This window comes from Sphaerodactylus townsendi, linkage group LG05, assembly GCF_021028975.2.
Source record: "Sphaerodactylus townsendi isolate TG3544 linkage group LG05, MPM_Stown_v2.3, whole genome shotgun sequence".
NCBI lineage: Eukaryota > Metazoa > Chordata > Lepidosauria > Squamata > Sphaerodactylidae > Sphaerodactylus > Sphaerodactylus townsendi.
In genome coordinates this window covers 21,302,385-21,325,816 of record NC_059429.1, presented here as the reverse complement: position 1 = coordinate 21,325,816, position 23,432 = coordinate 21,302,385, and the positions used below count along the sequence as shown (strand labels likewise).

General features: G+C 46.5%; 1 protein-coding gene across 1 annotated transcript in view; it reads left to right on the top strand.

Annotated features, from left to right (window-relative positions):
• Positions 1 to 5,239: 5,239 nt before the first annotated feature.
• The window catches only part of ZP4 (zona pellucida glycoprotein 4), a 28,647-nt gene continuing 10,454 nt past the window's right edge, over positions 5,240 to 23,432 (top strand). The window contains exons 1-6 of the mRNA XM_048497806.1: positions 5,240 to 5,252; positions 13,113 to 13,234; positions 15,165 to 15,321; positions 21,141 to 21,296; positions 22,804 to 22,991; positions 23,176 to 23,273. Coding sequence (XP_048353763.1) covers positions 5,240 to 5,252; positions 13,113 to 13,234; positions 15,165 to 15,321; positions 21,141 to 21,296; positions 22,804 to 22,991; positions 23,176 to 23,273 — 734 coding nt within the window. The remainder of the gene's footprint in view (positions 5,253 to 13,112; positions 13,235 to 15,164; positions 15,322 to 21,140; positions 21,297 to 22,803; positions 22,992 to 23,175; positions 23,274 to 23,432) is intronic.

Genomic DNA, 23,432 nt, shown 5'->3' with positions numbered 1-23,432 from the left:
CTGGCCGATATTGCTTTGGTGGCCTTTGGCAAACCTTGCTGCTTGGTAGCTTTTGCCGCTTTCTCACCAGAGGCCTTGGGCCTTGGTTCCACCCCAGAAGTTGTGGCTCCACCCTACAAGAAGAAAACAGCTGTCATGACCACAGCATTTACAGGCTCTCAAGAGGATGATCCCCAATATTATATCTGCAGCTCAAATGGAGAAGTGGATATAGTTCTCTGTAGCTTTGCCACGTTCCCCCTGGCCACTGGTGGGAGATGTGGGCGGGGCAGGACGGGGGGGGGGAGAGAGGTTGCCAGATCCAGGTTGGGAACAGAGGGGTATTGGGGGGAAATGGCGCCTGAAAATAACACCTGCCCCAGGAGGCCTCCTGCCCATCCCCACGCCCACGCTTGGGGGCAGGGACAGCTCGGTTGGGCACAGCAGCAGAAGGCCAGCTCCCACCTGGCTGCTGGTATCCCTACCTTTGTGGCAACCAAACCATTATCAAGAATAACCCTCCTGGTTGTGAAAGCAGAACTTCCAAATGTTGTCTGACAAAGACAGCTTGGATCGGTGTTTGCCTTCTGGCTAGAATTCCATACCCCTCTCTCTTCTTTCTGTGGTAGTTCCCCAACCCACATATCTCTGTGACCAACTAAAAAACCCCCAAACTCAACCCCTTTCCTTCTGCCATTCATCCTTTGCATGTTCTTCCACAAAGAAGCAGACTTGGGGCCAAATAACTTCACCAGAGCAGCATGCAGATGTCAGGGGAGACCTCTTTATATATTTTTTCATGCACACTGCTTGACTCCAAGGCATCACTAGCAAAGCCCAACTTCAATTCCTCCGAAGTTCATTCTATGGATCTGGAGGGAGTGAATCCTCATCAAGATTGTAGAGCAGTGTTTCCCAACCTTTTCGCTGTTGCGGTACCCTTAACCTCGCTCTTCATATCTCAGGGAACCCTTGAGGTTCATTTGAATTTTTTTGCATTTTTAAGGGTTTTTTCCATTTTTGGCCTGTAGGTGGCAGGCCAAAAGTGGCAAGCAAGGGGAGGTGAAGGAAAGCAGGGGAGGTGAAGGGGAGGTGAAGGAAAAGTGGCAAGCAAGGGGAGGTGAAGGAAAGCAGCGTTGACAGCCCCGTTGTTTGTTTTCTAAATTCAACATGGATTGGGGGGATTTAAAGAGAGAGCTCCCTTTAAATCTATCCCCCCACAATCCATGCCGAATTTAGGCAAATAAAACAATGCTGTTTTTCAGTGTTGTTTAAAGGGAGCCCATGAGGCTTCCAACCCCACTCCCCTGCAAAATCCATTTGATTCGGGGGGGGGGGGGGCTGGCGGTAGCATTGTCATGGTACCCCTGGGACGTGCTCATGGTACCCCAGGGTACCACGGAACCCTTTTTGGGAATCACTGCTGTAGAGCTAAGCATGGTATAGAAATACCATGTGCTTACATTGCCAAGAGGTACCCTGGGCTTTGTGCTTGACGTCTTCTTTTCCACCTGCTCAGGACCTGCAAGACAAATTGGGAGGGATCAGACGATAAGAAGCCGAAGCCATTTCCTGCCCAAGTCAGAGCTCTGGCCCATACTGTCCAGGACAGAGAGGCAGGAGATCATTCCTGTGCAGAGAATCCCAGGACTTGCTTCCCTTTGCTCCTGAGACAGGCCAGGGGTTACCTCAGGACCTTATGTGTGGCAAAGCCCTGCCATTATAGTACCCGGCACCCAAACTGCAGTTTCCTTCTTGGAAGCCCATCAGCAGCATTAAAAATAAACAGCAACCCAAGCCAGGAAAGAGAATACAAGTCATCTGTGAGAGGGACCCAGTCAGTAAACATCACCCTACTTATTAAGATTGCCAACCTCCAGGTGAGGCCTGAAGAGATCCCAGAATGACAACTGAACTCAGAAAACCGAGATTGGTTACCCTGGAGAAAATGGCTCCTTTTAGGAGTGGTGATGGATTTGATGGCATTATAACCTCCCTAAGGTCCTTTCTCAAACCCTGCCCTGAATGTCCAGGAATTTTGCTAGCCAGAGTTGGGAATCTTCCTACCACCTGCATTGTGTCAGTTTCAATAGAGGCAGACCTTTCACATCAAAGAGGAACCATTCACTTATCAGGAGCTTCACTGAGATGCTACAGGCCTGGTGGGCGGCTAGCAATCAGGACCAAGCCGAGTTACGTGGTCCTGTAAACCTGACAGCATCGCAGGTTCTGATTGGTTCACACCTGGGTCGCAGCCACCAACAGATGCAAGCCCACCATATTTTGGTGGGGCCACATATTGCTTGCTCCAGCACCATTGTAACATCCAGTCCATCTCCATTATGATTCCAGGGACAGAAAAGCTACCCCCTCCCTTTTCCCTTTTTTCTTTTTGTGCATAGAGAACCAGATAAGCACCATATACATGACCATCAACAGTAATAGTTCATGAACAGCGAGAGACAGACAAAACCTGGGCGCTGTGGGACTACTTCTTGGCTCAAGCCTGGTACCTTCCCTGCATCTTCAATCTCACTCATCAGCTTTGAAAAGCCTCGTCTCTCTGCTCCAAGGACCTCAGGGGAAACCTTGGCACACAAGTCACAACAGGTCCCCACTTGCCGCAGAAGACGCGCCTTACCTTTGCGCTTCAGTTTCTGCTTAGGAGATTTTTCTTTGACTTTGGGCTGTTTCGCTGCCTTTCCCTCCAGCTTGACTGTGGGTTTCTCATCAGGATTCTTCTTGAGGCCTTTTCTCTGTTGGGCTTTCTCCTTCCCTAGCTGCAGGTACATAAAGTATTTTTCCAGTATAAGTACTTGAAAGAACCGAGTGGGTACCCCTCAATGCTTCAGGCTGCCTTGCAGAAAGAAGACCAGAACCCCAACACTGCTCTACATTTTGCATCCCCTTCAGTGATTCCCACCCACCCCCCACCCCCACCACACACACCGCTCCAGCCAGCAAGATGGAAATTTTTGCTGCCTCAGACAGAACAGCTCCATCTTACAGGCCCTGTGAAATTATAATAAATCCCAGAGGAATCTGGTCTTGCTCAACAGAGCGTTTTACTGGGCTGGGACCAGGGCTGAGAAAGCTCCGGCTCTGGTCGAAAATAGTTGGACTGTTTTAGGGCTGGGGACAACCAGTAGATTGTTGTTAGCTGAGCGCAAAGTTCTTTGGGGGACATATTAAAATCTTAAACTTGCTTTACTACAATTTTAAAAATTAATTAATGAATTAATACTTTGCATTTATATCCCGTCAATCTCCCAAAGGACCTGGGGCAGCTTTGCAATCAATATATGGTGAAAACACATAAAAACAGTACAACATTACAAAATACAAAGTATAAATGCTAAAACCAATTAAAAACCAGTTCATTTCTAGATGGCGTAAAAAATAAAATCCTGAACGATATAAGGGAACAGGCGTACATGTCATATCCCAGGCAAGGATCAAGAACAATATCAAAAAGGGTCCCCAGCAGGCCCAATAGAAAAGGCTCGGTGGAATAACTCTGTTTCACAGACCCTGCAGAACTGAACCAGATTCCGCAAGGCCCGAATGTCATTGGGGAGTGCATTCCACCAAGTTTGGGCCAGGGCCGTAAGAGCCCTGGCTCGTGTTGACGACAACTGGACATTCTTGGGGCCTGGGCCCACTAACAAATTCCCCTCCGCAGGTTGGAGGGGCCTTTGAGGACAATAAGGGGAAAGGCACAACTACATCATACTGTGACTACCACAATCATTACTGTGTGGACTGGGAAGCCCAGATGTTTCTGGCCAGTACAGATGTTATCTTGCCCTGCATACATCAGCACTATTTTCCCTGCCACCCCTCAGAGGTACTGGAGGACTTAATTGGTAACTGACATTAAAAAAAAATGTGTAAGAGCCCTCTAGTGGCATTGGCAGAGAAGGCGGAGGAGGCAGGGAGGGGCAGGGAAAATGTGAGGAAATTTGCTATGGCATGCTAGAGAGCCAGCATGGTATAGTGGTTAGAAATGCTGGCCAAGGATCTTATAGACACAGGTTCAGCTCTCCACTCAGCTGTGAAAGCTTGCTGAGTAGACCTCGGAACCAGTCAACACTCTCAGCATAACCTACCACACAGGGTTGTTGCGAGAATAAACCAGGCAAGGCAAGCATTATATAAGCAACTTTGGGTCGCCACTGAGAAGAGAAGCGGAGGTACAAACGATGTAAATAAATAGTTCACTGGTCGTTTCTTGCTACACTCTGATTATTTTGGGAAGTTTGTTCTGCAGTCCGCTTTCAGTCTCAGCGAGAAAGGTGGCTATGAACAAAGTAAATAAGCAAGCCTCGAGAGATATATAACTATGTGAAGCGATCATTTCTCAAAATGCATTTGCTAAATGTCTAAAGCAGTGGTGGCGAACCTATGGCACGGGTGCCAGAGGTGGCACTCAGAGCCCTCTCTGTGGGCACGCACAAACAGAATACCCCCCACGCACATCTAGACTGGCCTGGGCCACTGGGCTCAATTATTAGCATTAAACCTAAGACCTAGTTTTGGGGAAGCAGTGAAGGTAACCCTGTTAAGCGCTGTTAAACCTCACTGATTTTCATGCAAAGTACTAAAACGCTATCCTTTACTTGGAAGTAAGCTCAGTTGCTGGCAATGGGGCTTGCTTCTGAGTAAACCCTCCTAGGGTCGTGATTCATCCATTGGAAGAGTTGCACAGTTGCTTCAAAGCAAAGCCACTGACTACCACCAAGCTTGCTCCTGAGTAACGCACGCCTCGGAGCCAACCATTTTTTCTAAACTAAAACCTCAGTATTCAGGTTAAATTGCCATATTGGCACTCTGTGATAAATAAGTGGGTTTTGGGTTGCAATTTGGGCACTCGGTCTCAAAAAAGGTTTGCTCTCACTGGTCTAAAGTATGCAAGATAGGATCCCACACAAGGCAGCAGCCCCAGACCAGACAACTTAAGGAGTTTAGGGCAGCAGGAGCCAGCATTCACCTTGCCATGAATATGCCCTGGATTGCTGACTGTTGCAGAATTGCCTGAAGTCGGTACCCTCTTACCTTGAAGCTTCCAGAAGCACCCTGCGCAGAAGACTTGAAAGGCCTGACCAGATACCCTTGGCTTATCCCTTTCACCAAAGCCTGCTTCAGATAGTACTTGAGCCTCACTGGATCGACACCCGGGTATTGGTGGAGGATGTAACGTTTGATAGCGAAGGCTGAAACACCCTTTGGCTTTTCGAGGGCCTGCACGGCTTCTAGCACCATGGTCAGCGTGGGTGGGTGATGAGGCCGAGAACCATCAAAAGAAGCGCGGAGGCTGAGTCGCCTGGAAACTGAAATGACATCCTCTTCAGAAGAGTTTGACAATTGCTGTTCAACAGTAGAAAGCCCCATTCCCTGAGTGAATCCATCACCCGGTAAATAGCAAAATCCCATGTCGCTCAAACTCAGCCCAATCAAGGAGCCTCCCTTGAGATAAGGATCTTACTTCCTGAAAGGAGGCCTCGGCTCTTTGACTAGTAAACCCCAACATGGTACCCCCATCTACTTTTCAAAAGCAGATATCCACTCCTGGCTTTTCTCCATCTCACTGGAGTTAGGAGGTACTCCTGAAGAGCCGCAGAGGTATCACTCTTTGTGTTTAGAGCAGGGATCTTCAAACTCTGGCCCTCCAGATGTTCATGGACTACAATTCCCACCAGCCCCTGCCAGCATGGCCAAGTGGTAAGGCTCATGGGAATTGTAGTCTATGAACATCTGGAGGGCCAGAGTTTGAAGGCCCCTGGTTTAGAGGGTGCACTCAACGCGGTGTAGCCAGGCCATACAAAGTTGACAAGGTAGTAAACGTAGGCCCCATTTCAAACAGCTCATAAATATTTTTGTAATCAGCACTAAATACATATAGTTTATGTATCATATGCTTTCATGTTTTTTCCCATTGTCCCACAAAACTGATCTAAGAAAAAACACAAGTTGGTTTCAGTTGTCAGCATTTATTTGTTTATACTGTTTCTGCATTAATCTTTTATTATTATGGACCTTCTTTAAAATATTAATATTTTGTGCTAAAAATCCCCCTTTGCCCCCTTCTTACCTGAGTTCAGCCGGACGCTTTTTGCAGCCTGGTGGGAAAAGTAGCCTGGTGGGGACTACACTTCCCAGGAGATCTTGCGAGCCCCAACTCACTCGCTAGGTCTTCTGGAAAGTGTAGTTTCCACCAGGCTACTTTTGCAGCCAGCTGAACTCAAATAAGTGGGGGGGCACCATGGAGGGGGGCAGCCACTTCTGGGAAGGAAGAGGGCAGCGCACACACGTCACACCGAGGCCCAGCCACACCCCTCCTTCTTCGAAGTGTGTGGGGGCAATTTTTCTGCCCCCCATGTGACTCCCACGGGGCACCTGGGGTGTTTGTCCCCGGATGTCCCCATAGCAGCTACGCCTATGCAAGAGAGAAATCCAAACTCCTCCTCCTCCTTTACCAAAGGGTCCCCTTTGCCTCTACTTGAGGGAGTAGGCCCCTCAAAATCATAGGCCCATGTCAACCGGATTACCTGGCCACCATGCTCTGGCCTGAGTAGAGCGGCCTCCACCCTAGGAGAATACTGGCCTGTAGCCTCCAACATTTTGTGATTGGCCCAAGTGCCACATGGAGTGCCACATTTTGCAGCAGAACTCACTTCTCATTCTCAGAATTCCAACATAGCCCCCAGGCTGAACAAGATTGGAGACCCCATATTAGACAGCATGCCTACGTAGTGGACAGTTACTGGATTGTGCCTTGAAAACCCTACTCAGTTGCCATAAATCGGCTGTGACTTGACAGCACTTTACACACACACAAGTGTAACCGAGTTCAGTAGGTCTGACTTTATACCACAAATTATGACATTCCAGAGAATCTTTGGCACCAAGTGTCCCATGTATCCCTGAAGAGAGGCTGGGGGTCAGGGGTAGGGAACCTGCGGCTCTCCAGATGTTCAGGAACTACAATTCCCATCAGCCTCTGTCAGCATGGCCAATTGGCCATGCTGGTAGGGGCTGATGGGAATTGTAGTTCCTGAACATCTGGAGAGCCGCAGGTTCCCTACCCCTGCTGGGGGTGAATTTCCTACTCTGGTCAAATTTTGAGGGGCAGAACAAACAAAGAAGAGGTTCTACAGCGTTTTTCTCTTAGTTCACCAGCCCTGTCCACATGTTACATTGAACGCATGTACAGCCTGCATATGTATGTATATATCTGTTTGTAAGGAAGATCCAGCACACGTTCATTTTACAAATAAAGTCAGGGACCAGTAACTGGATAAACGTGGCACTTCAGTCACATGCTCAGCTATACGTGCATTGAATGTAATATGTGAATGACTCAGCACATGCATTAAGGAAAATCACGGGTATGCTGTACACAAATTGTGTGTTTCCTGTAACTTTTGAACAGGGCTGTTAGCAGTGACTCCAAAAGACAGCCACAAAACCATTTTCTTTCAGTAAACAAAAACAATCCAGAGTTCAAAAAGCCAGAAATATACTTTTGAGGTATTCTTAATTGCACTCTATGGAACATGTATTGCTGTACAAAAATACCTCATTTTTCCAGAAAACACTGTTTCCAGTTAAGTGGTGTGGAGAGAGAGTTTCTCCTGCCCCTTCCTAATAACCCAGAGCAGGGCTCCCCAACATTCTGCCAATAGGTACCATAGCACCACCCAATACTTCCCCCTGGCCCTGGCACCTGCCAAGCTTTCCAGAAAGTAGGCAGAGCCTTTGTAAGGCAGAGTTTGTTACTAGCTGCCCTCATTAAAATGAAAGTTTCTTTCAGGTTTTCTTTCTCCCCCCCCCCCCCACTTTCCTTCATTTCTTTTTATTCTCTTTCTGCAACTCCTTTGCAAAGGAAGGAGAGAGATATTGTGTTTTGCTCCACTTCTTGTGGTAGCCATTTTGAGGTAATGCTCTCCACCCTTAGGTGGAGAAAGGAGATTGTAAGCCCCTTTGAGTCTCCTGCAGGAGAGAAAGGGGGGATATAAATCCAAACTCTTCTTCTTATTATTGAAGTATCTCACGATATAAACAGCATCCTAAGTCTTTAGTTTTAGATATTTTTCTTTAAAGCGTCATGAAAGGTTACTAATTTTATACTACCCTAGGTTCAAGGCATTTTTTTTTCCAATTTGCACCAGAAAAGGCTGTAGCTTTATAAAGGAAGACTATGGGTACATGTGATCTTCTATGCAAAGATAAAGGTATCTGCTAAAAAGAGACATTCCACTTCATGTGAAAATGTATTGTTTCTAAATACTTTAATGCAGTGACTTTTACCACAACAACAGCAACAACAAAAGTTCAAGGGAAATTTTTCACCACAAATTATATTAGGAATTTGGCCTAGGAATATACCCTGGGCAATAGAAATCTAAGTATTTTTCAAAGGTTACTTTAGGCACCTCAACAATGCTTTTGAAACTTTGAAAGCTTCAATCAATAACTGATTAAATAGTATCTGTTGACTATAGTAATTTTATTCATTTAAAACATGTGCTTTACTTTTTTCTTTATTGACAGCATTTAAGATTTCTTTGCATTTCTTTTCTCCTTTCACAACTACTCAGGGAACAGGAATAAGTAAATAACATTCATACAGAAATAGGTTACTAGGTTTAGACAAATCAAAGTCTCCCTTCAAGTGTAATAACCAATATGGAGCAGTCTATAAAGACTGAGTACAGGAAAACCCAGATTCAAAACCCTACTCTACCATGAGGTAACCTTGAACCAATATTTTCCTCAGCCTAACCTGTCTTAAAAGGTTGTAAAAACAGAACTGAAAAAGAGAGAAACATCACAGTTACTCTCTTACATGGAATAACAAGGGTAAACAAATACTGATAAGTAAAAAAGCTAATCAATGCAGTCTTGTGTACAAACTAAACAACCTAAAGCAAGGCTTTCAAACATCCTTCCCCCAGGAGACAACCACATAAACCTCAACAGGTATCTCTAAGAGCTAATTCTAATAATAATTACCTGGTAGTGAAGCCATTTAAGGTACCCACTTCCCTTGCCCTGTTAAGCTCCTCTTCTCATTAAGAAGATATAGCAGGAGGCCCCTTTTATTTCCCAGGCTTCCTTCTCGAGGCCTCCTGAGAAGCAAGTTCCATATGCCAGCAGCTAATTGTGACTCTCCTGCAAATGTGGTGGCCCCAATCCTGCATCAGACTCACTCTGAGCTTCTTCTTGAATGGACATGGGCAGCTGAAACTCTTCATTCCAGGACAAATAACATCACCTGGGGAATAACAGCTCACTAAGACAGTGTTAAGGGGATGGGACATTTGTTTTGTCTCCAGATGTCAGTAAACCTAACCGGCTCTGATCTTCGATTCATATATTTAGCAGCGTGTTGGAACATAGAAAGTCACTGTAAGTGGAGTTAGGAAACTGAGGATGATACTCTTCCTATATGATCATCTCTTGTCTATATCATAAGTAAGTCCGCGATTGTGTTGACTGAGAGAAGTGAGTTGCACTGTGTTTCATGGACTTTCCTTCCAACTAGGAAGTGTGCATAGGTTTGCAACAGTGGTGGGATTCAAATAATTTTACAACTGGTTCCGGTGGTTAACAACTGGTTCTGCTGAAGTGGTGTGAACGTGCTGAATCCCACCACTGGTTTGCAACCCGCCAACTTGAGCCTGTGCATATTTACTGGGAGGTCAGCCCCACTAAATTCAATGGGAGTGACTCCCGAGAGACCTGAAGAAGTGCCCAATTATTTACCAAACGATGTTATTTATCTCCATGCCATGACAAGGTTCAAGGACCCATGTCCACACCTTTACTAAAGAGACAGGACATTTTTATCTAGGCCTGCTGGCAACTCTAATATCCTAGTAAGGGTCTATAGGAGCGCAATCTTCATTTTCAGGTGTGTCAATTGATGAAGGCATGAGATAGGGTAGCTCAGTTAAGTGTAGTCCAATCACATTTCTCCCAGGGGTATAACACACCTGTGAACACCAGGCAGCAGGTAAACATCTGGGCATGTGTATTAACTAGGATGGGTTTGGAGGGAGTTTTGTTTTTGTGGTTCCTTGTTGGGGTTGCCCAAGTGAATGTGGGGGTTATTGCTGGAGCTACCTGGGATTCTGGGCTGCTTAACTGTAATGGAGACAATTTAGAACTTCTCTTGTTACCTCATCCTCAAGCTGCTTTCTCTACAATAAGAATCTTGGGTAAGTTTGAATTTCCCCCTGAAGCTATTTGCTTTGACTATTTCTGATCTATTGTGGGTTGATGGAGGATGAGTGTTGTTTTAATATGTTCTCCGTGTTTAAATGAAATGCCCTTCTCCTCCTTTAAGGTAATAATTATATAATAGGACACTAGTTTTGAGCAGTGAAAATGAATGGCTATTAAACTGTTAAGTGTTATTTCTTGTTCTTACAATGGTCTGGTGTAGTGGTTGAGAGCGGAGGGCTCAAATCTGGTGAACTGGATTTGGTTCCCTGCTCCTCCACATGAAGCCCGCTGGGTGACCTTGGGCTAGTCATAATTCTCTCAAGCTCTCTCAGCCCCACCTACCTCACAAGGTGTCTGTTGTGGGGAGAGGAAAGGCAGGAGTTTGCAAGCTGTTTTTTAAACTCCTAACAGTTGAGAAAAGAGGGTAGGAATCCAAACTCTTCTTTAAGTCAACTGAGATTGTAGGAGTCTGCCACTTTGCATTCTATAGATAAGTTTTTGCTGTAAGTGCTTGAATATGTTTATCCCACCTCACAAGGTTGTTCTGGTCTCAGTACATGAAACTGCTTTGTACTGAATCAAACTCTTAGGCTACCGCTATCAGAATTGTCTACTCAGACTGGTCGTAGCTCTCCAGGATCTCAAGCTGACAGATTCTGCATCATCTATTTCCTGGCCCTTTTAAACTGGAGATGCTGGGAATCAAACCTCGGACCTTCCATATGGAAAGCGGAGATTCTTAGACTGAGTTATAGCCCCTCCCTGATGTGATGATAAAAGGAGACGTATGTGCTATTATGAAGCCCTCGAAGCAGCTAAAGGATAGGGTTGCCAACTCTATGGCCCTTTCCACACAAGTAACTGAAAACATTTTGGAGATGTTTGCAAAATGTTTTCAATTCCACCCCCACCCACCCCGCCATTTTATTTGCACTCACCCCTCAAAATGATTCTTGGCACCATTTTGTGGCAGTTCCATTTTTTACAAAGAGCTGTGGATCTAGTGCTAGGAAGATTCAAAGTCTTGAGCCACAATTCTCTAGCGGTCTTTGAAGCTACAGAGACACAACTCCCCAAAATTAAAACAAAATGATGAAAATATAGCACAAGATGGCAGGCAGGATCTTAGAAAATGGTGCATGGGAGATATCTTAAAGAACTACGCACAGCAATTGAAAATGTTTTCAAAACATTTTCAGAAAAAGAATTGCTAGGAAACAGGATGCAAATAAATTGTTTTGAGGGTTGAGCCTCAGTAAGGTGGGATTATAATGCCATAGAGCCCATCCTCCAAAGCAACCATTTTCTCCAGTGGAAGTGATCTCTGTAGTCAAGAGATGAGTAGTAATTCTGAGAGAACTTCCACTTGGAGGTTGGCAGTCCTACACATGGACTAGTCAGGTTCATCACTACTCTAGATGTGGCATCTGTGTTTAATAGGGTTGCCAGATCTGGCTTGGGAACTACCTGGAGATTTTGGGGGTGGAGCCTAGGGAGGGTGGGGTTTAGGGATAAGAGGGACCTCAGCAGGTCCATAATGCCATAGAGTCTTCCTTCCAGAGCAGACATTTTTTCCCAGGGAACTGATTATGGTTGGCTGGAGATCAGTTGTAATAGGTGGAGATTGCCAAGTACCACTTGGAGATTGGCAGCCCTAAAGTTTAAAAGTATTCAAGGTGCCACAGAAGTCTTCTGCAGCAAAGCACAAAAATCTGGCTGCCGCCTCCTCAAAAACTTGCATGTGTATGCAGTAACTGTAAGAGGCTTTTGAGAGCTAACAACTGGTATTGAGAGCCCAAGAATGGGAGCAAGAAGATTGATACAGTTCATGGTAATGCTTTGGAACAATCTCCCCTTGGAGATTTGCCATGCCCCTATCCTTTATGGGTTTAGGAACATGGCAAAGACCTTTCTCTTCGTCCAGACATTTGGAAATCTCCCTTTAGAACTGCTAGTCTAGGGGGTGGGATAGTCAGGGTTATTTCAAGGTTGTTCTTATTCTAGTTTTAATGGATATATTTTATTGATTGTGTTTTAATTGTGGTATTTATTGTTTTAATTTATGTAAGCAGCCTAGAGATGCTAGTTTGAGGTGGGGTATAAACACTTATAAATAAATAAAGGAGGGGTGACCTGGCTGACAAGTCTGTCTTTAGACAGAAATAATATAACTACCGTGTTTCCCCGAATATAAGACAGTGTCTTATATTATAAGAATATAAGACAGTGTCTTATATTAATTTTTGCTCCCAAAGATGCGCTGTGTCTTATTTTCAGGGGATGTCTTATTTTTCCTGTGTTCTGTTCGTTGGGCATGCTTCCAAACAAAAACTTTGCTATGTCTTACTTTCGGGGGATGCCTTATATTTCGCAATTCAGCAAAACCTCTACTATGTCTTATTTTTCGGGGATGTCTTATATTAGGGGAAACAGGGTAGGTGGCCATAGTATTTCTGAGGTAACATAGCTTTCCTGAGGCTAGTCATATATATGTACAATTATAATTTGGGTGTGGAATTGCAAGTTTATTTGGTACACTAAACCAGAGTTTAGATTATGCTTGAATCCTAGAATAAATATTTTGAATTAAAAAGGCATCCCACAGAAAATTATTGGGTAGATGCTAAAAAGAAAATAGTAAATGTTACATCCAAAAATACCTAGTCTGTTTGGATACCTGAAAGGCCAAATTTAAGAAACACATCCTCATATGGGGAAGTGGCAATAAATTGCCCTTTACAAAAGCTTGTTCACACATGTGGTAAATTTATTTTCTTGGCCTTTCCTTCTTTGGGACAAGAGCTTGAAGAGGTGTTGGGGTGGCCTGTCAGGGTGTGTAGGACCCATCTGGGGATGCCTGGATTGTCTTTGTCAAGGCATTTTGCTGCTTTAACCCCCTCTAGATGCTGAAGGCAAGCCTCACCCCTTGAAGAATGACTCGGTCTGTGGGACTCGGATAGCCCCGAATCGTGATGGCTCCATGGTGGTGAAGATAGCAACTTCCGGGTGTTATGTCAAAGCCCATGTAAGATCTTGATAGTTAAAACAATCTTGCAAGGTTGGAATAGGAGGATTGAGTGAGCTATCTCTTTCAGAATAGAAGCCCCACATAAGAACGGCCAGTCTATGCTGACCTGTGATGAATATCTGTTTTCTGACTCTTGTGTAATAGCTAAGAGCAGTGGATTCTAATGTGGAGAACCAGGTTTGATTCCCTGTTCTCCCAGGTGAAGCCTGCTGGGTGACCTTGGGCCAGTCACAGTTCTCTCAGAACTCTCTCAGCCCCACCTACCTTACAAGGTACCTCTTGTGAAGAGGTAGAGGGAAGGTATTTATAAGCCACTTTGAGACTTCTATCAGTAGAGAAAAACAGGCTATAAAAACTCTTCTTCTTGTTTTCGGGGTGGGGTTGTTTTTAAAAAGAGATTGGCACCTGTGTGGACATAAACGTGGAGTCTCACTAGATAGCGGGCACATCATGACTCAAATGCACTGCCAGTCTGCCATGCCACATTCTGTGCCAGTACAGTCTTAGCACCTTTTCCCTCCATTCCATTCCCTCCATTCTCCAAAGATGGCTACTAAGTTTTTGAGCCACTGCTGGGCCCTCCAGTTGGTTGCGTTCTATTAAACTGCTATTAGAACAACAAAATGGCAACTTCTTAATTACATCCACTGGAGTAACCAGTTTGGGGTGGCCAATTGTCTTGGAAAGGAGGGTGGCTTTCTGCAGAGCTGTAGCTTTGTCCGTGAATCACCAGACAGCTTGCAAATATGTAGTGCGAAGCTTGTAGCATACTTGCCAACCACCTAGAAATGCTAGTATGAGGTGCGGTGCATGTATTACAAATACATTTTAAATAAATATGCTGCTGTTGGTACTAGTTTAATCCAGTACTTGTGTGTGGGGGGGGGGGGGGGCAGGGGACAGCCCCACTCTGGAAGCAGTAGCAAACAGGGTAGAGCCAGTGGTGGGATTCAAATAATTTAACAACCAGTTCTGGTAGTGGGATTCAATCATTTAACAACTGGTTGTTTACATGCAATTTAACAACCGGTTCTGCCAAAGTGGTGCGAACCGGCTGAATCCCACCACTGGGTAAAGGTATATGAGGTGGTATCATATGCCTTATTCCTTTGCTGCCTACCCATGCACCCCATGGCTCTCCAATGCAATGTTGCAGAAGACCTGGTAAAATAAGGAAGAGCAACCCTCTTTCCTGTTTAACAGCTGAGCTGCGGTCCTCTGCTGTGAATGAAAAACAAGCCCATCGAAGGGAAGCAAAGCATATACCCACCACCCTAGATTGGCAACAGGCAGAGCTTCCGCCCACAAGTTCTGCTTACAGCCCCCTGCATTTTTCCTCTATGTTGGAGCAAAGGAGCTTTCCTTTGGTTGTGGTGGGTTTTCCGGGCTGTGTGGCCGTGGTCTGGTAGATCTTGTTCCTAACGTTTCGCCTGCATCTGTGGCTGGCATCTTCAGAGGTGTATCACAGAGAAAAGTCTGTTTCACACTGTGCCTAGTGAGACGGAAATGTTTAGTGGGGTATATATTGTCCATGTCCCAGGGTGGGAACCAATCAGTAAGTGTTTGGGTGGAACTTACTATGCAAAGGTGTGGCTGAGTGCATTGTATTGCGGGTGAGGTTATCAGTCCATTTACATTTGTAGTTGCATTTGCTTTCCCTGCAGCAGTAGCAGTATTGGTGAATGCAAATCCTGTGTCTGGGTGGAGTCCATTGTCCATGAATTTAGCATGCCCTTGGCCTTTGATTCTGGTGTTTTTAAGTACTGGTAGCCAAGCTTTGTTAATTCTCAGAGTCTTTTCTTTCTTGTTGAAGTTATCTTGGTGTTTGTGAATTTCAATGGCCTCCCTGTATAGTCTGACATAGTAACCTTCCGAATTGTCCAGAATGTCAGTGTTTTCAAATAAAACATCCTCTTGTTGTTTTCAGATAAAACACAAAGTTTTCCTTTGCTTTGGCTTAAAGATGGAGAGCTTCATTCTTCAGGCAAAGCACACTGATGTATCGGAAGCTCTCCAAAACATCAAGGTCAAATCGGCTCTGAAGCAGTCCCGCTGTCCTGTTCTTCAATCCAAGTCTCTTACCAGTACTTGTCCTTAAGCCTTGGAGAGTTATGCTGCAAGGATAACTCTGCTCTACCCACCCAACTCCCAATTGTGTGCATCACAGGAAAAAGCTGTGACTATATCTTGATCCTCCTTGATCTCAGATTGCAAATGCCTTAGCAGACCAGGTGCTCAGGAGCAGCAGCAGCAGCAGAAGGCCATTGCTTTCACATCCTGCATGTGAGCTCCCAAAGGCACCTGGTGGGCCACTGCGAGTAGCAGAATGCTGGACTAGATGGACTCTGGTCTGATCCAGCTGGCTTGTTCTTATGTTCTTATGTTCTTATATCGTCTCAGTGTCTTGCATATTCATGTGACAACATCTCAACTGCTGACCTGAATTTCTTCTGTCTAGGATGGAAGCTATCAAGCAACGATCCAAATTGAAGGTCTAAGAGCCAACGGACAAAAAACTACCTATAAAGAAGTGCTGAAATGCCCAGATGCCTTTCTAGGTAATTCCTGGGACTTTGACCTTGAAAATATAAGGAGTCCCAAGTATATGAACTGGGGTTAGGGACGGGAAAAAATTGGAAGGTGGTCCTTGCAGTTCAGGGGTCCTCAACCGTTTGTAAGATTGTGGACACCTTTGGGATTTTGAGAAAGACTGGTGAATGCCACCCCAAAATGGCTTCCACAGAAAGCGAAGCTAGGCCCCAAATGGCTGCTTTAGGAGGCGGAGCCAAAGACGGTACCATCCTCCTCACACATCCTGAGAAGAAGGAAGGGGGATGGGGGATGGAACCACACACTGACGAAGGAACGCCCGTGATTATCAATCCTCTTCGTTCTTCAGTGGAAAATTCTGTCATTTGAATCAGGGAAGCCAATAACAAGCCTTACCTTGCAATGGCCCCACCCCTTTCTGAAAAAGCTTGGTGGGTGCCAATGGAAATACTGGTTGGCACCATTTTGCGGAACTTTGCTGTAGTTGAACCTCCTGTTGCCCAGCATGTTGTTCCAGTAGGAAAATCTCAGTTTGTTGAACCCTTTCCAGACCTCCATCTACTAGTACTATCCCATGGCACTGAATTTTATTCAGAAGTCTCTGCTAAGCAGCTTTATTTTGGAAAATGCATGGTCAAAACGCAGGGAACCACTTTGGATCTTCGGTGGGGAGGAGATCCAAAAATAGTGCTGTGATTACCAAGGGTCTCGGGCAGAGGCGTAGCAAGGGGGGGAAGTGCCCGGTGCACTGCTGCATCCTCCGCCCCTGCCCCACCCCGGAATGCCCCAGCCATCCCCCCGGAACACCCTCACCACACACACCACGGGGTGCATGCCCGGTGCATCACCCCCCCCGTTCCCTTGGAGCTACGCCTCTGGTCTCAAGTGAGTCCCAAGCTTTTGAAATATAGTATCTGCCATGTTCTTGATACACACACAGCAGTCAAGATGCATATTGCTATCTTAAACAGTTCGAGAAGGCAGATTCTCCAAAAGCCATGTCCATTTTTTCCTCAGCCTTAGTTCTATTGCATTCCATCAACCTTCCCAGAGCAATCATGAAGGTAAATGGCCTTTCCCCCTGCTTGTACTTTACCTGTATCACCAGCTGTTCTTTCAATCCCCTCTAAGGAATTCGTTTATTTTCTTTAGCAACCAAGTTCCGTATACACTGGTAGGTGAGCAGTATTTCCTACCTGAGTTCTTTGAGAACCCTCAGTTGTGTTCTGAAAACACAGGCCCCTTCCGCACACGCAAAATAATGCGTTTTCAAATCACTTTCACAACTGTTTGCAAGTGGATTTTGCCATTCCGCACAGCTTCATAGAGCACTGAAAGCAGTGGCGTTCCTACCTAGGGACATGGGGTACCCTTTGTCCCCGGGCGCCCCCCATTTGGTCACGTGGGGGGGCGCCAACATTCTCTATGGGTCAGTTTCTTGTATGTTTTTTTTTTTTTTACATTTTAAAGTGTTTTTTTTTCACGTTCCACTCGCAGGTGGCGTGCATTTTGTTGCCATGGCACTTCAAAATTTCGGGGTACCACCCAGAGACTGTCCTGATGATACCACCCAAATTTGGTGTAGATGTTTGGTTCAGGGGAAGCAAAGTGTTATGGGACCCTCAAAGGTGCCCTATCCCCATTGTTTTCAATGGGAGCTAACCTCCGAGATGGGGGGGCTACCCATTTGAGGGACAATAACTTTAGTCCCTCCTGAACATAACTTCACCAAACTTGGGTGGCATCATAAGAATTGTTAACAGAAGATAATTCTGAAATTTTGGGGGGTCACTTAGCTGCAAAAAATACACCCCTTTAGCAGGCACCCCCAAGAAATTTCTGTGCCCAAGATTCTTTGTTTTGCAGTGACTTTGCTACATTAGAGTTCACTGGGGAATTTCTGAGTGTGTAGGCAGGCTGCACATTTTGGAAGATAGAGGCACCAGACTTCTGGTAAGGGTGGCTCCAGGAGGGCATCCTTGCTAATTGCACTCCAGGTTTGGAGACTCCTTTGCTTATGGGGGGTTCACTTTTATGGGCCCCCAAAGGCTTATACTTTAGTTTCTTGTTGCCCCTGCACACATGAAAGCTCTGTGGGGCTGAGTGCTCCTCCCAGAACTCTCTCAACTCCCCCCCCCCCACTCCAGAAGCAAAGCTCACCTCAAGCTTCTTGGATGCTATTACTCAAGGTCCTTCTTGGAGCCACCTCTGGAAAGTCTGGTGCCTCTATCTTCAAAAAAAAAAAAAAATGTGCAGCCAGCTTACACCACTCAGAAATTCCCCCAGAATTCTGCCAGGCTCTAGGCAGTTTCTGTGGTGGAAAAAATTACTTTCCTCACCATAGATACCTCTTCAATGGGGCTATCTGTTATGCCCAGATGGCTCTGTGGTAGAGGTTTCAACAGGAGGCACTGTGGTAGGGATGTTGCTCTGAGTGGGGGGGCATTCCTGCAGGGCTGCTGGTGTGAGTCTCCCGGAAAGCGAACCAGCCAAATTTTGCTAAAATGTGTGTGAAGAGGAAAAATGCTGTGGGCACCGAGTTGAAGGTGAACCTGATGCCCACAGCATCTTCGGGCCATCACAGGCAAACTCCCTTTAGCAAAGTTGGCTGGTTCCTTTCAGGAGATTCCTACACCAGCAGCCCCTACAGGAAATAAGTGCCCCTGCCCAGAGAGAAGAAAACCACTACCACAGTGCCTCCTGTTGAAACTCTCTACCACAGAGCTAAAGCTGGGCATAACAGAAAGCCCCTATTGGGAAGCCTGGTCATGGTATGGTGGGAAAAAATAATTTTTCCCACCACAGAACACATGCACATCATGCAGGCTTGATGGCGGGCAGATTCTGGGGAATTTCTGAGTGTGTAAGCAGTGACCACACATTTTTGAAGACAAAGGCGCCTAGACTTCTTCAAGGTGACTCCAAGAGGCCTTGAGTAATAGCATCCAAGGTTGGTGAGCTTTTGCTTTGGGGTGGGTGGGGGCTGAGAAGTTCTGAGAGAACCTCACCCAGCAGGCTTCAAGTGCAGGAGCCGGGAAACAAAATAAGCCTTTTGGGGGGCCCAGGCAAATTGGACAGAAGCAAAGGTCTCTAAGCCTGATGCAATTAGCAGGATGTCTCCCTGGAGCCACCTTGAAAGTCTGGTGCCTCTATCTTCAAAAAAATGTGCAGCCTGCCTCAGAAATTCTCATTAGCTGCAGTGGAGCAAAGTCACTGCAAAACAAAGAATCTTGGGCAAATTTTGGGGTGCCTGGAAGGATGTATTTTACAGTTATGACACTAAAAAATTTCAGGGTATCATCTGTTAACTATTCTTATGATGCCACCCAAGTTTGGAGAAGTTAGGTTCAGGAGGACCAAAGTTATGGTCCCTCAAATGGGTAGCCCCCATCCCAGGTTAGCTCCCATTGAAAACAATGGGGATGGGGCACCCCTTTTGGGGGTCCATAACTTTGCTTCCCCTGAACCAAACATCACCAAAGTTGGATGGTATCATCAGGACCGTCTCTGGATGATGCCCTGAAATCATGGTGCCGCTAGCCTTAAAAGCCTCCCTGCAGGGCCGAAAAAACACTAAAGGGCCAACCCCAAATGCCCAAATTGGTCATGGTGGGAGGGTGGCCGCCTACACGCCATAGGCCAGGGGGGGGGGCGCCAAACTCAGGTTTTGTCCCCGGGCGCCAGTTTGCCTAGGTACGCCCCTGACTGAAAGCAGTTTGAAAGTGCATTATTCTGCATGTGGAAGGAGCATGTACAGAAACTGCAGGCAAAGATAATTCTGGCACAAAGAATGTTCTGCAAGCAGAATTTTGTATTGGGCAGTCAAGAGGTTCTCCTGCTTAGGGTCGGAGCTATTGCAAGAGGTTGCAAGAAATCCCCTAACCTTGGCAATTGGGTGCCCTGTTTGTCAATGCTGACTCTGAATGGCACTGGCTTTGCACAATTCAAACAGCCGAAAACCAAAGCGTTGCAGATAAAGCATTACAAAATGATGTGGGGATGCTGGAATTATCTGCTCAAGCTGCAGGAAGGAACTTCTCCCTTTTCTTGCCTCTCTCCCCTACATCCTGCTAACTAACCTCACTCATTGCTTCTGCCCAAATAATTGAAACCTCTTTCCTCCTTGGCCATCTTGATTTTGTTTACTCTCATTGATGGTTTTTATTGCCCAGCTAGGTGACTGTTGGCTGCTCTCATGTCAAGTTGCCTTCTGAGAGCTAGTGTGGGGTAGTGGTAAGAACGGGCTAGGATTTGGGAGGTCCAAGTTCCCTGCTCTGCCTTGGAAGCTCAGGGGAGGACCTTGGGCCAATCAATCTCTTGGCCAAACCTTCCTTGCAGGGTTGTTGTGAGGATAAAATGGCAGAGAGAAGAACAATCTTGTCTACTGCTTTGGATCCCCATTGGGGAGGCAAGCAGAGTATAAGTAGGCCGGACAAGCTGTTACTCTTCCCAGTCTCTTCTGTCCTGGGCTAAAGCCTCTTCTCACTGAGATGCTTTTAAAACTGGAGATTGAAAGTGGGGTCTTTTGCATGCCTGCCATGTCTTCCCCTGTTGAGTAGCTGTCATTCCCCCAGTCCTTAGCAGCATCTGTTCCTTGCATGGTGTGTCCTAGATTACGTCCTAGGTTATCTCATAATTATCTAGGCTGGCTCTCATTTGCCAGGAGTTCAGCGGCAGACGACTCTCTGTGGCCGTTTCCCCACTCACCTTTTGTTGCTTGCTACTCGCGGCAAGTAGCATGGGGTCCAGCCGCACCCCCCACTACAGCAGTGGCAACACAGCTGCTCTGATTCTGCCGCTCTCCTACCCCCCTCAGTGCGCGTCATATCTGCTCCTGTTTGGAACAGCGCCTTTTGGAAAAACCTGCATGGGGCAGTGGGGAAGCCCAGGGGATGACTCCAGGTTTCAATTTTCCTGCCGCTTAGTGACGTGGCCATGGCGGGATGTATGCGATGCGTGTGCAGCCGGTTATTAATTTTTTCAAAAAATTTAATACTAGAAATCCATGTCTGCACGTAGTTTTGAGCCCACATGGGCATAGACACATATTGTGTGTGCTCAAATAGATGTGGAGACATTGATTTGTCCCTTTGGGGAAAAAAATCCCGCCCCAGCACAACGCAGCAGCCAATCAGGACACCCCCTGAGCGGATCGTGGGGAGTCCTGCCTGGCTGTTGCGTGGCTGCCACGTTCACTGGACCAAGCTGCAGAAGCTGTGGTGGGGAACATGACCCCGCGCTCAAAAGATCCTGGAACAAACGAAACCAGTGCATATCAACCTCCATCTTAGAAGTGGGGAAACGACCTATGATATAACATATCTCTAACTGTGCCGTCCACCCTCCTCTGCAGCACTGGATTCTCCCAGCCCCGATCTGTGTTCTGCCGTCCAAGCTCCAGACAGACTCCCATGTGCATCCTACCAAGTCAGCCAGAGGGAATGCGAGGACCTGGGATGCTGCTACAACTCCAGAGACAGGATGGCTCCTTGTTACTATGGCAACAGAGGTGAGCCCAGGGGCAGAGGACCGGTTCTTTCAGGTGGGAACCTTGCTAGAATGTACAGAACCCAATGCAAATGAGTGAGGTTCCCAGTAGGCTGTACTACCCTACTTCCAGGTCCTGGAAGGTCCTACTAGGTCCTACAAGAATTATAAAATGTGGCCAAATAGTAAACAGCCAAAATGTTTGAAGCAGCAGGTACAGGAATCTGGATGTAATCCCGTTCTAAAAATCTTCATCCGCTGAAGCTTAATTTTTATGAATGAAGCTTTTTCAGAAAGTGTTAACATTTTGGCTATTTGCTATTTAGCCACATATAATTCTTGTGGACGTTGTTATTTGTTCAGTATAGTGTGGTAAATACCCGTATATACTCGCGTATAAGCCGAGTTTTTCAGCCCTGTTTTAAGGCTGAAAAATGCCCCTTCGGCTTGTACACGAGTCACTGCTTACCTGCTGGCTCTTCAGGCCTCTGCCAAGGCTGGGGGTGTGGCCCGGGAGGACCTCCCTGCCGCTGCACAAGCTGCTTGTTGCTGCCCTCCTCGGAGGGTGAGGGGGACTCCTGAGTTGAGTTGGCTTCAAACCCTGAGGTAGGGAGCCTCCTTATTTGGGCAGTGACTCCCCTGATGTCATTGCTCAAATAAGGAGCTCCCTCACCTCCCCTGCTGGGTTTGAGGAAGCCCAGGCAGTTTGAGGGAGGGGGATATTTGGGCAATGACATCAGGGGAGTCACTGCCCAAATAAGAGCTCCTCTGCCTCCCTGCTTCTCCCACCTTCCCGGGCTTAATGCCAGTCAATAGTTTTCCCAGGTTTTGGTAGTAAAATTAGGTGCCTCGGCTTATACACGAGTCGGCTTATACACGAGTATATACGGTAATTGCTTTTTTTGTGTGCTTTTAATGTGCTTTTTAAAAAATTGTGGTGAGAGCCAGCATGATGTAGTAGTTAAGAGCAGGTAGACTCTAATCTGGAGAACTGGGTTTGATCCCCCACTCCTCCACCTGAGTGGCAGAGGCTTATCTGGTGAACCAGATGTGTTTCCACACTCCTGCATTCCTGATGGGTGACCTTGGGCTAGTCACAGTTCTCTTGAAACTCTCTCAGCTCCACCTACCTCACAAGGTGTCTGTTGCAAGGAAAGGAAGAGAAAGGAGTTTGTAAGCCACCTTGAGTCTCCTTACAAGAGAGAAAAGGTGGGGTAGGGGGTATAAATTGAAACTCTTCTTCTTCTATTGTCTATCTGGTTTGCATTTCTTTGGTCAGGCTAATGTCCTCTGCTGTCCTGTTGCCCCAAAGATAAGTAAAGCTGCTTGGGATGGTGGTTATGCCACAAAATGAAGGGTTAACGTACCACTTGCAGAAAAAGGCCACTCCAAGCATGGAATCCAGCCTTGGCAGCATAAAACGTGGACTCATTTGGGGGGCTTGTTGAAAACCATGCAAACAGCAGCAACTACAGTATTGTGGTGACTTCGTCCCTCATTCATTATTTGTTTCTCTCTTCCTTCCACAGTGACAGCCCAGTGCACCCCAGAAGGCCAGTTCTCCATTGCTGTCTCCAGGGATGCAACCCGTCCGCCTCTCACCTTGGATTTGGTGCGCTTGCTGAGCAGCCGAGGGAGAGAGTGTGCCCCTGTATCCAAGACCAATGCCTTTCTCCTTTTCCAGTTTCCACTGTCTGCTTGCGGGACAACCTTGAAGGTACGGTGTCAGGAAGGGGCATGACCAGGTTTGTCTGTAAAACTCCCATCTGCCACTTCCAGCGATCCTGGGGCTTCCTCCTTGGCTTTTAACCGGGGCCCCAGACTCACTAACGCTGCCTCTTGAAAGATACATGGTTGTTGCTGAACACAAATTGCTCACCAAGCCTCCTATTTCTGTTCAGGCCACTGGAAACCAGCGAGTCTATGAGAACGAGCTGGTGGCAGACAGGCAAGTTCTTGTGTCCCGGTCTGGTTCCATCACCCGGGACAGCAACTTCAGGTAAGGAGCTGTTCAGGCATGGAAAGGAAATGGGCAGGTGGAAAGCCGTTTTCGGAGCAAGAAGGGGAAATGAGGGGCAACCGAAATGTCTCTAGATGTGGAAGACCCAAAGATCCCTGCTTGGGATCTACAGACGCAATGCAAGCTTCGGTGTGCCGC